Source organism: Corvus hawaiiensis, chromosome 11 (assembly GCF_020740725.1).
Source record: "Corvus hawaiiensis isolate bCorHaw1 chromosome 11, bCorHaw1.pri.cur, whole genome shotgun sequence".
NCBI classification, from domain to species: Eukaryota; Metazoa; Chordata; class Aves; order Passeriformes; family Corvidae; genus Corvus; species Corvus hawaiiensis.
This window is the reverse complement of record NC_063223.1, coordinates 14,066,501-14,082,630: the sequence shown is the minus strand read 5'-3', so window position 1 is coordinate 14,082,630 and position 16,130 is coordinate 14,066,501. Positions and strand designations below refer to the sequence as shown.

Genomic DNA, 16,130 nt, shown 5'->3' with positions numbered 1-16,130 from the left:
CACGCAGAGCCTGTTTCAGGCTGAGAGTCATGTGCTCAGCCCCCAGCAGGGCTCAAGCACTGCTGGCTCCAGGGTGGGAGGACACACACACACAGAGCACCGTGACAAACGCCACGGTGGCAGTGTCGACAGCCAGGGACACCTCTGCTTGGCCAGCACACAACTGCAGCAGCCAGCTCACAAATCCTCCTGAGCTCAGGCGGGAGATGCCATAAGGTCCTGCAACTCCAGCCAGGAAAAGCACATTCACTGCAGAGCTCAGCTGCATCCTGGAGAGGGGTTACTGCTGCTCCCAGACTGGAATCCAAGTGGCAGCCAAGGCATGAGATCAAGGCTGTCTAACCCAAGTGTGTGTAAGGAAGAGAGGTGGGAAATACTGTGATGGGACAGTCGCAGTGGGATAACAAACATAAACAGGCAAGAGAGGGAAGGAGCCGCTGCAGGCAGGTCCTCGGTGGGAAAGGCAGCGTTCATGGCACTGTCCAGGGCAACTGTGTCCTGCTATCAGTCCAGTGTCTCAGCTAGAGCTGAGAGCAAGCACTTACAGTCCCTACTAACCTGAAGAGCAAATGAGATGTGATTGTATCCAAACCCAACCCCACAAATTGCTGAGCAGCTCATGCAGCACCGAGGTTGCTCACTTAAGCTCTTATTTCCACTCTTGGTGGCAGGAGTTACCAAAAGAGGAGGAAACACAGAAGTATTGAAAGACAAATGTATTTAAAACACACATACTAAGAAAATTGCATGTGAATACTGAGCCAATCCTGTCTTCCCTGAACACATCCAGCTTAGGCCTCCTCCACTGCCATGCCCCAAACCAGCACCATGGGTACTTCACTCTCAGCAGATGGGTGTGAGAGAGGGTGTTCAGTTTAGGTGTCAAAGGTAGCACTTGGATTCAGTTGTAAATTCACACCTGCTGACAGCTGCACAGAGATAACACCCACTAAGGCAAGGGAAGCCTCTCCACTCGGGCTCCTGGAGATTCCCTACCAGGTACAGAAGGAGTTTTCACTGCCCACAGATCATCATTAAGATCAGAAAGAGCTATGTTTTGTTTCAGTTCTTATCTCCCTCTGCCTGCCCCCTCCTCCCCCACAGAAACCAGCACAAGGTCAGCCCACGTGGGCATCTGGGGAAATGTCAAGTGTCAGGCAAGAAGGCCTGGAGCAGAGAGGCTGGCTGGTTCATGGAGAGTTGAAAGCAGTTTCAATTATCACCCATCAGGCTGTACAGTCACCAGAGATGGGAACAGAGAATCCCTGAGGGTGCTTGCAATCCAAGGGGCATGGATAATGCTTTCCAAATGCTCCTGCTTGGTCCCTCCTGCAGCGGAGCCCGTAACAACTAGTGACAAACAAACAGAAAACATGCCATGTATACGGCCAGCAATTCTCTTCCTGCTGTGCTTAGCTACAAGGCAAAGTAGTGAACGAAGTTGCTAAACAGACTTGACAGGGCATTTAACTACTTAATTCTGTTCTATTTACAAGGTCTTCAGCAGCTCAGCACTCCCTTAATCCATAAGGCACAAAGCAAGCAAGAGGATGTGCAGCCTAGTCCCTCTGGCTCAGGATCCCTGTAGCATTCCTGAAGGGCTGGAAGATGGAGGTCTCATCTCACAGAAGCACGTGGCAGACTCTGCTGCCAGCCTCAGAACTGCTGGACAATCAGCTTCCGCTTCACATCCCGGCTGAACCTGTTCATCTTGAACACTTCACTGTCATAGAAGGCTGAGAGGTTGTGGATGTTGATCTGCCGAGCCTGGGAGGAAGAGGAGGGGAGAGGTAAATGTTTATTTAATCTAAGTAAGAACCATGTGGTTTTCCATAGCAAAGGCTGCATAAAATTTGACAGTCAGCAATCTCTGCTCTGCTCAGCAGGAACCAGAACTGCAGTAGCAGGGGAGACTGCAGGTCAGGAGGAAGGAGCATTAGCAGTGCTGAGCTGAGCCAAGAGAGGATGCTGGCTCAGCATCTGCCTGCTCTCAGCTCGTCCTTTTACTTCCACCAGAGCTAGAATGTAACTCCTATCCAAAAAAAGCCCCAAAACCTCACCCAGTGGGACAGTCTTGCAAGGGAGACATCAGACTGGGGGTGGTCACCCTGGCAACACCAAGCTGTGGCTTTGCAAGTAGTTACTCTGCACATCTAATGCAAAGAGCAAAAAAGCACTAACCCGGGAATCAAACACAGCTTTAGTGCCAAGCAAGGTCAACACTTTGCACAGAAAGGCCAAGTCAGAAATGCAGCCTTTGGACCAGGATGAAGATGCATTAAGGAGGAGGCAAGGGAGCCTCAGGAGGAGTTGAAAAAGTTCACATGCATAAATTTTTCTGCTTTTGCTTCTTCAAATGCAGATGCCAGGGAACTCGAGTTCTCATTCACCCGCGTAAGCACCATACTGCAGGATTTACCATTCCAACCCCAAAGCTTTATGGGGGTGCATGAGAACAGAGAGGGAAGAATAAGGTCCTTCCAAACAAGAGAGAAGATACACAGGAGACAATCCTGATGCCAGGTTATATTGATTAACACCAGTCTTTTTTATGGTATCATAATGTAAAAGTCTGAGAATTCCTCTAGTTCTGAGGCTGCAGAGTGAGCATGAACCAGTCCCAGAGGCATCTTGTTATAAGCCCCATACCTTGTCCACCAGGTCCTTCTCTGGGACTTCTATGGTGTCTTGCTGGGCTCCATAGCGGTTTCTCTGGTACATCACCTGCTCTGCAACCAGCTGCTTCAGGATGAATAGCAGCAGCTCGTTGTTGTCTCGCTTGAATGAAAGGTAGCGGGAGAAAGTCTGGGAGGGAGGATGAGATGAGCCATGAGGATCAGGAACAGTGACACACTGTGGTGCTCAACATCAACCAACCCCCTCCTCCCACGGAGCACAGGGGGAACCAAATGACACTGCTGCCACCTGTGCCCTTAGTGCTCCTCAAGTGACTTTGGCCTTGCCAAGCTGCCACCTCCACCTGCAATGGCAGCCCTCTGACAGCCATGACTCCTCTGCTGACTGCTCTTATTCCCATCTGGAATCTCCGCTGGGGCCCTGGTGCCTCTTGGGGGCCAGCAGTGCACTGCTGTGGAGTTGTGCTGCCCACGGGGACACAGCCACAGGAGGGCTGGCCCTGGGCAAGGCACAAAGCGGCTTCTTAACCCAGACTGCCCTGTGCCTGCCCAGCAGACGCTCATACTTGGCTGGCTGTTTGAGGCCAAAAAGAGAGGCCATGAGTCGTCCAGACAGAGGGCAGACACTCAACAGTGGATAAAAGCCAGCCTGTGACCAGCCAAGAGCTGTTCGGAGCCAGCCCCTGCTACTCAGAGAACAGGGCAGACTGCACACTAACCCACAGTGAGTGCTGCCCTGTGCTTAACTGTACCCTGAGAGCCCAATAAAAATGTGAAGAAACAAGCTGCCTGCTCAGTTTGATCACCTGGCAGCAGCAGCAGCAGGAGCCCTGTGCCAAAATAGAAGGCAAGGTGTCAAAAAAGAAGAGACATGGCAGTGCTTTTGACTCAGAGGCTTGAAGTACACTTCCTTCTCAGGCGCAACAAAAACATTGCCTCACCACAGACTAACAAAGGGCAGTCACAAAACAGTGCCTTGTTTGGGGTCCCTCCTCAAAGGCACCCAGCTCGAGCTGTTGTTATTATACCATGATTAAATTACTTTAAGTACCCAGCTGTCTGAGTCTCTGCTGTGGGAAACCTGGGGTCAAGCTGGTCAGGAAACCCTGTCTGACTGTGAGTGTGGTGTGTGTAGCTGTGAAGCGGCCTTGGTCCCAGCTCAGGTGGCATTAGTGTGACTGCCAGAGTGGCTCCTGGATGGTCAGACAAGGAACTTCTTTAACACTTCATACCCACAGTACTCCATTTACACAGGTTCAGTGCTTGTCTGCACAGGACAGAGCCCCTGCAGAGCATCTCTTCCCACAGCCTGGGCAGTGCAAGGAGGCTGCAGCTGAACCCACAGGGCGCGGGGCGCAGCCACAGCCCCCGGCTCAGCCGGTGCCCGCCTCACCTTGCGCATGCTCCGCATGACGCTGAACTTCTGCGTGTCGATGAAGCTCTCGAGCATCACCCTGATGGCCATGTTGACATCGTCCTCCACCACGTAATCGCGCAGGTGCATCCGGGCGTGCGCCTCGGCCATGCGGATCATGGACTCGATGTGCCGCACCGTGATGGGGATGCTGCCCGTTGCCTGAGAGCAAAGGGGAGGAGGCAACACATTACTGAAGGATACAAGACATGGGGTCAAAGACAAGGATACAAAACAAGGATACAAGACAGGTGCCTTCTGGCCCAGGATGCAGTTACTTTCACACTGCAGGGAGCTCTCTGCACCTCTGAGGGTGACTCAGGCTAAGGAGGCTCTGCCACCTGCTGGCACGGCCACACAGCCTGGCACAGCTTCCCTGTTCATCTGAATTCATCACAGTGCAAGGGGATGTTGCGGGGTCACTCTGTGACACTGTTTAGGGCCTTTCCAAGATTAGCAATCCAGTTTCCTCCAGCAGATTTTAGGAGTTAAAGAAACAAAGAGCCAATCAAAAAAGATATAGTTTTCCCAAGCTCCAAAAATCTCCCTCACACCTCAGCAAATTCCTCTTTCACTTGGAGAGCATGAAACAAGCCTGAGGCATCCCACAGACAAAAGAGAAGGGCATTTCTGTAGATAATGGCTCCCTGTAATGGACCAGGAGCATGTGGATCTGAGTGAATGCAAACATCTCCTGTGGGCCTGCCAGACTGGGTGACAATAAAAGGACTTTGCCATGGCAGGCACTGTACATGTGTCCAGTCCATCAGTCCACACATCACCAACAGGCGAGACTCTGCATTTAGATGAAGAATAATCTGTTCAGCAGACACTGCAGGATCTGCCTGTCTCTCACAAAACAGTGGCACAGACTTTTGTGATGGGAATGGCAAGAATGTGTCAACATATGCTGGAGCAGTCTCAGGCTGATTTGCAGTCTAGATACATACAGTTCTTCCCTCCTTTCCTCAGTATTCTCACCATAGACTCCTTTCTGAGGTCACTGTACATCCTGGCCACCTTGTCCTGGTCCATCTGGTTGAGTTTGGGGTGGACCTTCTCTTTGGCATAGACGATGTATTTCCTCAGGATCTCTTGAGGAATGGGTTCAACCCCGTACGTGTTGGGAAGGATGACTTCATTAGTGTCCCCATTCACTGCCTCCTTGCTGCCTGGGTGGTGCTTGACATGGCTGCCAACAACGAACCGGGCAAGCATTTCATCCTACAAGGGAGCAATGCACCAACAGACACTGAGCACACTCACTGGACAGAAAAAACTCAGTGGGCAGCTGCAGCTGAGCATCCCAACAGCAGCATTAAAGCCCAGCACACACACAGATTCCTGGCACAGCCCCTACCTGCACTGAGTCCACTGTGTCTCTCACCACGCACAGGATGTCGAATCGAGAGATGATGGGCTCTGTCAGGTCTACGTTCTCCGAGAACGTCAGCGACGGGTCATATCGCCCACCTGGGTCACACAGACAATCCAAGTCAAACAGGCCCCAAGGCTGCAGCTTTGGAGGAAGGACAGACCTCCAGTACATTACTGAAGACTTTTCTGCTCACTTGATCTGTGCTCCAGACTGAAGGAACCAGGCAGAGGGAAGGGAAGCTGTGCCACAGCTCTCATGACCGTGGATTTATGTTGAGAGCCTGGGATGGTCCTGTAGTCTCTCAACACTTACCTATGGGATTGGCAGCAGCAATAATGGTGCAGCGAGCTTGCAAGGAAGTGACAATGCCTGCTTTGGAGATGGAAATGCTTTGCTGTTCCATGGCTTCGTGGATGCTGGTCCTATCCTGATCATTCATCTACAGGAAAGCAAGAATGATTGAGAGTGAATCTATGTCTATACCCCACTGCCAAACACAAAAGGAGAATCAGCTCCAGATGCTCTGAAAAGGCAGCCAACTGCACTATGGACCACCAAGGGCCTAAGCAAACTGCAGGAACTTTGGTCATCTGGGAGATGTCACCATGAGTTACAGTGTGTCCTCAGAGGACAGAGGTTACAGCTGGTCCCTTCACAGCTACTCCTTCTCAGAGAGATGAGGCTGGGCTCACCTTGTCGAATTCGTCAATCAAGCAGACACCTCTGTCAGCCAGCACGAGGGCTCCTGCCTCCAAAGTCCACTCCTTGCTGACCGGGTGCTTCTGCACATAGGCTGTGAGGCCCACAGCAGAAGCTCCCTGGCCAGTGGTGAAAATTGCTCTGCTCGATGCTTTCTCCACGTACTTAAGAAACTGGGATTTAGCTGTACCAGGGTCTCCACACAGAAGCACATTGATGTCACCACGAACTTTGTGTTTGCCACCTACAAAAGCAATGGGAAAGTCATGTGGCAGCTGAGTGCATGGCTTGACAGCAACCTTGCCCTGAGCACCACAAAGATGAAGGGAGGGCAACCAGGAGGCATGGCAACCAGTTTACAGGAAAGTTAGGGGGGAAATAAAGTCAGTTTTGGAGACAGGATGTGTCAGCAAGATTAGAAAGTCTGTTTTACAAAGATGACTAACACATCCTTCAGAGGAGATGATAACAAATCAGGGTGCCAGAAGGTCAAACCTCTGAAGGAACATTAAATGTGACCTCCTAGAGGAGGGATACAAACTTGCCCAGGTTTGTAGCAGGAGCTATTTTCAGTCCTAGCATTTCTACTGTCACACCAGAGTTTTCAGTGTGATAAAACAGCCAGCTCAATCACAGATATCCCTCAGTCTGTCAAACCTTCTCTGTCACCAAGCCACATAGACAACTCTAACCCCTCTTGTTGTGATGGCATAGACAAACCCAGGTCCCTTTGCCCTCCCCAGAGTGAGGCAGGACCAAGGGACACAAGTGACACTCACCTGGATTTTTGGGTTCTCCACCGAAAAGAGCTAAAGCCAAGCCCCTCTTGATATCTTCATGTCCGTAAATAGATGGGGCAATGCTGGCAAAAATCTGAGAGGGAAAGCAGAGGAGTTGTCCAGGGAATACCAGTTCCAGTTCTGAACAGGATTTTGCACAAACATCAGCAAGGTGCCATATCTAAAGCTACACTTAAGGTACTGCTGTCTCCAAAGAGTATTCCAGGGTGTGAGGGCTTTTTCAAAGGTAACGACCCACCCCCTGTTCCTAAAGGAGCTTCACAAAAATGGTGCTGTTGGGGCATGGCAGATTATTTAGTCTGGTGCTGGAAGCTGCTGCCACTGCCTCCACAACCCTGTTGTACACAAGGTACATCACAGTGGCTGTTACCAGCTCTTGCAAAGCTGGAGACCTTGATCAGAGGCTTACTCACTGCACATGACAGTACTTGAATGGGTTATGCTGCACATGAATTGTCATCATAGTCAAATATTAGAACCAACTGGCTGATTTTCTCAAGGGTATTCTGAAAATAGCCTGATGCTGGAGACCACTCAAGTTCAAACACTCCTGGCCCAACTGAAGCTGCATCTACTGCAACAGCAGTCACTGTAACAACAGCACAGCCAAGGCAACTGAGTGAAGTCCCCATTACAACGATAAACTCTGACCCAAGAGAGGTTGAACATGCACCAGTCCAGGAGCTTTGTTCTTTCAAGTACTGGGTTCAGGTCTTAGCATATAGAGGAAGCAAAGCTAAAATATCTACCACAACTTAAGCTAAGCATTAACATCTCCTTTAGGGGACTGGAGATGCAGTCACTGGCCTCACAGAACTTTCCCCACTTGGCTTCTAAGACACAGGGAGAGAAAAATGATCAGATATAAGCACTGTCTGTCTCTCACCTGTCTTCCAGCCCTGTTGTGATGTAGAAGGCTCAGAGAAGGAAGAAACAGAAAACAGGAGAAACAGAAAATTTGACCTCTAAAACTACAAGGGAAGTTTCTTATTTACTTCCCTCCTATAACAGACTCTCATCAACAGCTGGCTGAGAGCTACAGAAGACCATTCAGAGAGAACTGGGATTTCTTTAACTGGGTTCCTTTAACCACTGTTTGGCCAGCTGACCCATTTCATCCCTTTCTGATCCAGCTGCCAGGTGATGGCAAGCTGTCAGAAGGGATGTCTGAGGCTGACCCACCTTCTCCCCAATTTGCTCATCCTTGGACAGACGCACAATCACTTTCACATCTTCATCAGTCAGCTCCCCAACAGCCAGCTTGTTGTCCTTCTTGGCGATGTGGTTGGCCAGGATCACAGTTGCAAACACTGGGAACCCATTGGCAGTGTTCAAGGAGCCATCGTAGTTGTTGTGGTAGATCCCTGTCAGCTCCTGGGAAGCAGGAAATGCTATGTCAGTGCCTGCACAGTACAAAAACCCTCTCCATTTTAAGGTAAGGCTCAGAAGTAGCTGCTCAAATGCATCTGAGGACAACCCCTCCCCAAATCCCCACAGATGTTCCCGTGATGTCGCTGTCAGAATTTACCCTGTGCTCTCCTGATACTTGAACAATGTACTCACAATCTCATCTCCTGGCTTGCAGCTGTCCACCAGATCAGCGAGGAGAATGGCATCCTTGGAGCGGGGCAGCCTGCCTGCAGCCACCTTCCCAGGGCTCTCCTGGATCTTGATGCGCTGGTAGTTCTGATAGACCGTCTGCAGCAACAAAATCAAAGTTACCCAGCAAGTCAGCAGGCACCTCAGAGAGAAGGGCCATTCAAGGATTTACTGTACTTCAGTTAGAAAACCATGGACATGGCAGCATGGAGGTTGTGAGGAGCAGTCCCAGGGTGTGATAGGCAATAGTGAGGACAGGAAAGCACTTTGCTGCATCTCACCACTGTGTTTCAGCCTCCACAGTGTTTGTCCACCCAAATACTGGAGCAGTTCCTGGGAGAAGGATGCTCCACTTGTGATTGTTAAATGTGGATACAAATATTGCTGCTAGCAAGAATTTTTCTTGCTTCTTTCTAAGCCCGTGAGACACTTTTCTCTCTCATGAAGATAGTAGCAGAGTTCTATAAGCTATGAACACCTGTGACCTTGCAAAGCCTTGTTTATGGTACAGTAGAAAAATATTTTGACAATGGATGTTTTAGGATTTTAGCCAATCACCCCAAGGGGTGGCTGGTCCTTTGTCCAATTAGACTATGAAGAAAAAAGTCTATAAAAGAGTTTGTAAAATATTTAAATAAATCAATCTTGCTGCACAATTCCTGCCTGCTGGATCTTCTCTCCTCTCCTCCCTACGGCTGTGGGATACAGTAATAGTTAAAGGTATCAAAGCAAAGAATGAAAGTCAGAAGCTCTCCACATCAATGATTTTGCTCTCTGGTTTCCCTAGCTGACAGATCAGGACAGACTGACCCAGCCTGGGAAGGAGAGCTGGACAGCGTGTGTCTGCATTTCTAAAATATGAATAAATAACTGTGTACCACAGAGATGATTGTGTAAAAGACTCAATCCAAACACCTACAGTGTGGCAACAAATTACTTTCGGTTGCTAAACTGAGTCATTCAGGTCAAGAGCTCAAATGGACCTATCTTCACAGCCCCCTGGATGTAGCAGAAGACCCCTCTCCCCACACCAAGTTGTTCAAAGGGTGGGAGCCAAGGCAGGGCTGGGAGGAACAGGCAGTGGAGCAGGATGAGCAGCCAGCCTCATCCAGGCAAACACATCATCTCTTACCTCTTCCATGTTGATTTCAAAGGGGCCAAGAGACTGACACTCTGGACAGGAACCGGGTTTCACCTCCTGGTTCTGCGACTGGAAAAAGGGTCCCAGGATGAAGTTGCACTTGCTGCAGTTGTATTTGACCATGCTGAGCTGAGGCAGGACCCCTGTGCAACTTGTCACCACTCCACTAGTCCGGATCAACTGATTCAAGTGCAGTTGCCTGAGGAAAGACAGATATGCTGGATGCCTGCAGGGCACAGAAAGCAAAACATGCTCCAGAAATACTCTTGCTGCAAGGCACAAGTTTACCTTGGGGATGCTGAAAGTTCATCCTCGGTATGATTTTTTTCCCTGTGCTAAGCTCAGCAATCCTGTTAGACTTACCCAGAGGTTTAGCTCACAGGTGAGTGCTGAGCACCCCAAAGCCTAATACAGGCCCCACAGCCACTGCTGGTAGCTCTGCTCTTACCTCAGTGACCGCAGCTCTTCCACCAGAGGGAGGTGGGAGATACGGACATGGATCTCCTGAGCGATACGATCATACTTGGGGTACATGGCCAGCACCACCTCCTTGGCTGCTTCATCAAAGATCTTCAGCATTTCTGCTGGGGCCTCAGGCAGAAAGTAGGCAAGGACATGCTCCTGGGCTGCCAGATCCTCGTAGTTCACCACCAGACTCTCTCTGTTCTCTTAAGAAAAAGATGGGGTGAATTGTAATTTCAGTCTGTTCACTCCTCAAGGAGTTTGCCAGAACAGACAAGCTTGTATCCTACAGGCTGCAGTTAGCAGATCTCTGCACTTTCCCTGAAAAATGTTTAGAGGTTAACACTTTGAAAATGGGTGGAAAAGCCTTTTAAATTTATTTTTCTAACAAATTCTTCATCACTACCAAGCTTGTGATTGTTCCTCTCCAGTTCTGCACAGATACTTCCCAGGCTCAGTGTCCCTGAGATTCAAAAGCCTCAGCCCAACACACAACTCTCTCAGAGACCTCCAGGAAACAGAAGTTAATAGGAGAGACATTATGTGTGCTGAATGGCTGGCAAAAAACCTGCTGTGTCTTATGTTTGTGGAAATGGATGAGACAAATGCCTTTTATTTCCTAGCTTTATAAAACTGATCCTGTTCCACTGCTCAAGCTTCTGCTCAATACAAAGAAGAAATACAACAAGTACAGCTACATGAGCTGTTCCTAGATGTGACAATTTCTGCTTTTAAAACTCATCAATGACAGCCTTAATGACCGTTTCTTCTAGTCAGAATACAAGGCTGCAACACTGACATGGTTTCCAAAGTCACAAGGTCTATTTGTGTCCCCTTTCTGGATAATCCAGTTTCCAGTGTGAGAAAGTAACTGGTGCAGACAGCCAGCAATTGTTGTCTCTTTCAGATCACTAACTTGCAGACCACTGTCTGCTGCCCCACATATTCTTCTGCTAGCATTTCTACGATATGAATATTAATGAGGAGCAGATGCCAGAGGCCTTCTAATTAGTCAGCCACAACCAAAGAAGACACTAGGCACGTTTCCATTATTCATTTATCTTCATCAGCATCAGGCTTTCTTAAAGTGCTGATTCAATGTCTGGAACAAAGAGGGTAGGCAGAAAAATATCCACCTCTGGACTGGATCACCACAAAGTACTGTGACCCACATAAAGAGAGAGAGTCTCCAGTGACCCAGCCCTACCTTTGCACATGTCACTGATCCTCTCCTTGAAGACATTGTGCCCATGGTCATCCACATGGGTCTTCAGGAAGTTCTTGAAGCGGTGATAGATCTCAAGCCGAGGAGCTGCCATGGAAACCCACTCCCTCACTGAGTGCCCTTTCATGTCTTCCAGATTCTCAATGCTCTCAATCATGTCTTCATCCTCCTCCTCCATGCCTTCGGCAGCCCGCTCCGCCAGCCGCCTCTTCCGTGCAGGACGGTCTTCATCTTCATCGTCACTGTCTAAGGGTTGGGAGGAAAAACTGCTCAAGATCTGGGATTCCCATTCCCACTCTTTGGATTAGTCACAGTGGGATTGCATGGGCTGTGGAGGTAAAGAGGTCACAGCCTGGAATACAAACCAAGAGACATCCCAGGCCCAGCCTAAATCCAGTTCTAGACGTGCTCCTACATTTTCCATAACATAGCTAAGATTTTAAGGGTGTGAATAGGAAGAGTTGTATGCAACAGCACACATTCAAGTCCATTAATGCACTGACCAAGGAACGGGCTTAAAGTGCAACAAAGGCCCTTCCATCCAGCCCACAAAAGTCTGTACAGGAGCACCAACACAAACAAACTCTACAGCATACACTTGGTAGAATCCCAACCCTTTGATACAGGCCCAGGATCCTAACTTTGTTTCAGCAGTAACCAGAAGAACACCAAATAAGTTCCTAGGAAACGCAAAGGAAAGGGATCATGCACCAGGGAATCCAGCCAAGCCCACAGCCAGTGATTTCACTAGGAGCCCAGATACACTGGAGCTGTAGAGACCTCCCTGCTAACCTGAGGGTAAAGAGCCCAGCTCCCTGCAAAGGGCTGGGTTATCACCAAGCGCTCAGGGTGGCACAGCTGGTACAGTTCATTGCACCTACCATAGAGCAGCCCCCTCCTCATGCGGCCCATGCCCTGCTCCAGCTCGCGGTCCCGCTGCCTCATCACTCGCTCGGCGGCTTCCCGCTGGCTGGCAGTCAGCTCCTCCACATCTTCATCATCCAGGGCTAGGCCCTCTGCTTCATACACATCCAGCTCTGGGATGGGGCGGTAGTCCCTAGCACACACACACAGAGCAGGGAATCAGGCCAGGAAAGCAATTCTGCAGCCCTTCTCTGGCTGTTGCTGGGCAGGTGTCAGGACAGTTGTTCTGCAGCAGGACAGAATTTGTTGAGCAGGAAGGCACTTCCTAATGGAAGACGGCCTGCAGTAAAGGGCTCCAGCTCCACTGTTAGGAATGCCAGCATTCAAGCCTTTGTGCTGTAAAGTTCAGCTTGCCGGCAGGCCTGGCTAAGTAAAACAACATCAAAATTCATGTCTGCAGGAGTAAAGAGCTGGGCTGGATGCACATCATGCATCCAGGCAGATCCTGGTTTACCCACCCTGGACCATGATGGCACTTTGCTCAGCTCTTCCAGGACTCAAATGACACCATACTCTGACCTTTCTCCATTGCCCAGCAGCTCTTCAGCCTCCTCACTCCAGCTACCAGCACAGCAGAGGAACCCACGAGGCCTGAGAGCCCCCTCCACGTCGCTGGCTGCACTGACATCCCCAGCACCCCATCGCCGGACGCGATCCCCACCAACGATTTCCTTACCTTTCCATCCCTTCCCCAATGAGCTCTTCCCCTTCTTCCTCCTCTTCGGGGAGCCCCTCGGTCCCCAGGAGCCCTTCGGACTCATCCTCGAAGGGTGGCAGGTCCCGACCGGGGCTGGACGTGAAGGCATCGCCGCGGCGGGAGCTGCGCACGGGGCTGGTCACCGCCGCCTGCGACTCGGAGGAGTCCTGCAAGGACAGGAGAGGGGTGAGGGCAGGGGACCGCGGGGAGAGAGGGGCTCAGTGCCTCCAGAGGCCTCTGCGATGCGGGCCGCCGTCAGAAAGGGGGTATATGGATCACCGATGAGTTATAATAATTAGCCCTCCTCGCAAATGGCAATGGAAACATATGGAGGGGGGGAGGCGGGGTAAATCCGTCCTCCGAGGGCAGCGCAGCCGGAGCGGAGCGAAAGGGTCCGATCCTGCCCCGGCCCAGCTCTCTCCTGTGCGGCGCCGGGCACGCGGAAAACTTCCCTCGGCGTTTCGGGAGCATCGCCGAGCGCACCCCCACTGTCCCCCCCCCACCCCGAAATCCTCTCTGGACCCTGCAGGGCCGCAGCACCAAGTGTCCCGCAGCGGGGAGGACGCAGGACCCGCACCCCGAGGAGGTGGCCCCCAACTCCCCGGCTCGGCCCCGGCCCGGCCCGGCCCGGCCCAGCCGCTCACCGCCATCACCGCCGCTTCCTGCCCCGCCGGATTCCGCGCGAAAACCGACCCACGTGGTCACAAAAGCGCGCGAAACCTCATGAATAATGGATAGCCGGGAGGGCCCCGCCCCCTTGTGAATATGGATGAGGAGGGGGGCGGGAGCCTGGAGCGAGAAGAACCCAGGGCCACCCCCGGCCATCCACGGTCACCGCCGGCCACTCCCGGCCAAGGGGGTTCGGGGGCTGGTGGGCGGCACTGGCAAGCTTTGGCAAACATTTCCCTCTGGGCTCTAGGGCTGTCCTCCTGCCGGGCACCCGAGTCACCGGAGAGATCCCACTGTGAATTCCCGTGCTCACGTCTGCCTCTTTGGCAGCTAAAATCAAGCCTGGCTTCACCGGGTTTCTCACTGACCCAGTTGAATCACCTTTGTTCTGGTTCTCGCTGAAATGACGACAGGTGGGAAAGAGGTTCTGGCATTTTGTTGTTGGTTTGGGGTTTTTTTCTGTTATGTCAGTCTGTATGTGCTAACAGTAACAGGGAGCTGATTGGAGCTATTCTGGCAACACATCTGTCTCCCCAGCTGTTCAGTGCAGCAAGCAAATGCCATTTGGGAGAGGAACTGAAGAAGAGCACCTGTCCCATAGAGACTGGAAGAGGAATTTAGCGAGACAACACAAGCAATGGGCTGATGTTTGGCAAGGAGATGGAATGCTTCCTCCCAGACCACAAGATCTTGCATAACAGCAGGTGGTTTGGATTTTGGAGATCTGCATTCTCTGAAGCGTTTCTGATCACTATTTAGTATCAGGCTATTTCTGCTCTTGGCTGCGCTTGAGCGTGGGACAGTGACCCTGAAACAGGAGACACCAGAAGCAAAAGTGACTGAAGAGGCAGCTGACAATCTGAAATGGCTCTTCCAGGAGCCCAGCTGGATGATTCAGGCTGGTACTAAAATAGCAAAGCAGAAGCATCACGATATAAATAGGAGAGTGGCTCAGCCTCTTCTCTGTGACACATGACAGGGAGCTGGCTGGTGCTTGGCGAGGAACAGACACAGGGACATCCCCAAGATGCCCCCACTTGTAGGGTCCTAGAGACCACCATGGGCTTGATGATCTTAGAGGTCACAGAATCACAGAACCATGAAGGTTGGAAAAGATCCCAAAGGTCATTGAGTCCAACTGTTAACCCAGCCCTGCCAAGCCTGCCACTAAAACATGTCTCTAAGCACCACATCTGCATCGTTTTTGAGCACTTCCTGGGATGGTGATTCCACCACTTCCGTGGGAAGCCTGTTCAAGGCTTGAGCACCCTTCCAATAAAGAATTATTTCCTAATGTCCAGTCTTTTCCAACCTAAATGATTCTATGGCTTAAGGGAAGGCAGACCAAGACCTGGCTAAGGTGGTGCTGTCTGACAAGGCCCAGATGACACACTGTGATGAGCCAGTGTCACCACAGGGTGCCACTGTCTCTCCAGGCACTGGGCAGGTGAGTGGACAGACAGCTTTTCTGTCTGTCCTTCCTGGAAGACCACACACCATGTCCATGTTTTCACTGCTAACTTTGGGTGCCACCTACAAGTGGTCCTGTGCTTGAGCTGGGGTGCTCTGTCTCTTTGACAAGAGCTGAGCTTGGGCAGCTAAAACCATCCCTAAAATGCTGCCATGTATGGGACAGGGCTCCTGCTACACTGGAGACATGGACTGGTGTATGTGAGAGGGCTCGCTGGGGTGACCTCACCTGAGCACCAGACTCCTGAATATCCAATCACACCACTAGGATTTTGCAAACTCGTGGCTTCTTGCAGCACAGGAAGAGCTCTAGAGACTGAATTCCCCTTGAAAAAAAAAAAAAAAAAGGCAGAGACACAGGAGAGCAGCTCAGGTGGTATGCTGTGGTGCAAATTTATGCCCAATACTAGAAATCACTAGGCTGGTAGAACAGCTCTGAAACAAGACAGTCACATCTGTCCCTGCAGTTGCTCAGCACCTGAACAGCAAAGCAGTTTCAGATGAGAAGTAATATCCTGTTCAGTAGACTGATCTAATAAAAGCTGACAGAGTATCTGAGAGAGATAAAATGTCCCAGAAGAGTGGAATTTGGTGATGATACAAAGGTGTAATGCTGCCCTGGACACCATGTCTGCACCTTCCACCTCTGACACTTGCAAGGCAAGTGAGACTGTCAAAGCACAGCAGGCTGCAGCAGGTACAGCAACAAGTGCCAGCTTTCCTTGGGGCCCTGAACATCACCCCTTGTCCTGCTTCAGCCTGGCAACACCAAGTGACACAGCAGGGACAAAGGGAGTGAGCCCTGCCATCTTTATGCACTGGCTGGAGGAGATGACACAGAGAGCAGCAGTGCTCAGCCGAAGTGGAAGGATGTGTGCAGTCAAGGGCATGGAGCAGTCCTTGGAGGTGGAAGAGGAGAGTTATGTTTGCACACACCATGTTGGGGCTGACAGGCGAGGCTGGTTAATACAAAGGAACCGTAAGTGTGGATCCCCCACCTCCTGTTTCACGTAAGC

At 51.0% G+C, this 16,130-nt stretch overlaps 1 protein-coding gene across 1 annotated transcript; it reads right to left on the bottom strand.

Moving 5' to 3' along the window:
• Positions 1-701: 701 nt before the first annotated feature.
• On the bottom strand, positions 702-13,707 carry MCM2 (minichromosome maintenance complex component 2). Its single transcript, XM_048316085.1, has 16 exons — positions 13,620-13,707; positions 12,955-13,142; positions 12,236-12,411; positions 11,337-11,600; positions 10,116-10,335; positions 9,659-9,866; positions 8,491-8,625; positions 8,110-8,301; positions 6,907-7,000; positions 6,121-6,371; positions 5,741-5,867; positions 5,411-5,523; positions 5,032-5,274; positions 4,030-4,212; positions 2,650-2,805; positions 702-1,767 (listed from the first exon to the last, which is right to left on the bottom strand). Exons 1-16 carry the CDS (start codon positions 13,623-13,625, stop codon positions 1,657-1,659), a joined length of 2,667 nt encoding a protein of 888 aa, XP_048172042.1. The 5' UTR covers positions 13,626-13,707; the 3' UTR covers positions 702-1,656.
• Between the last annotated feature and the right edge of the window lie 2,423 nt (positions 13,708-16,130).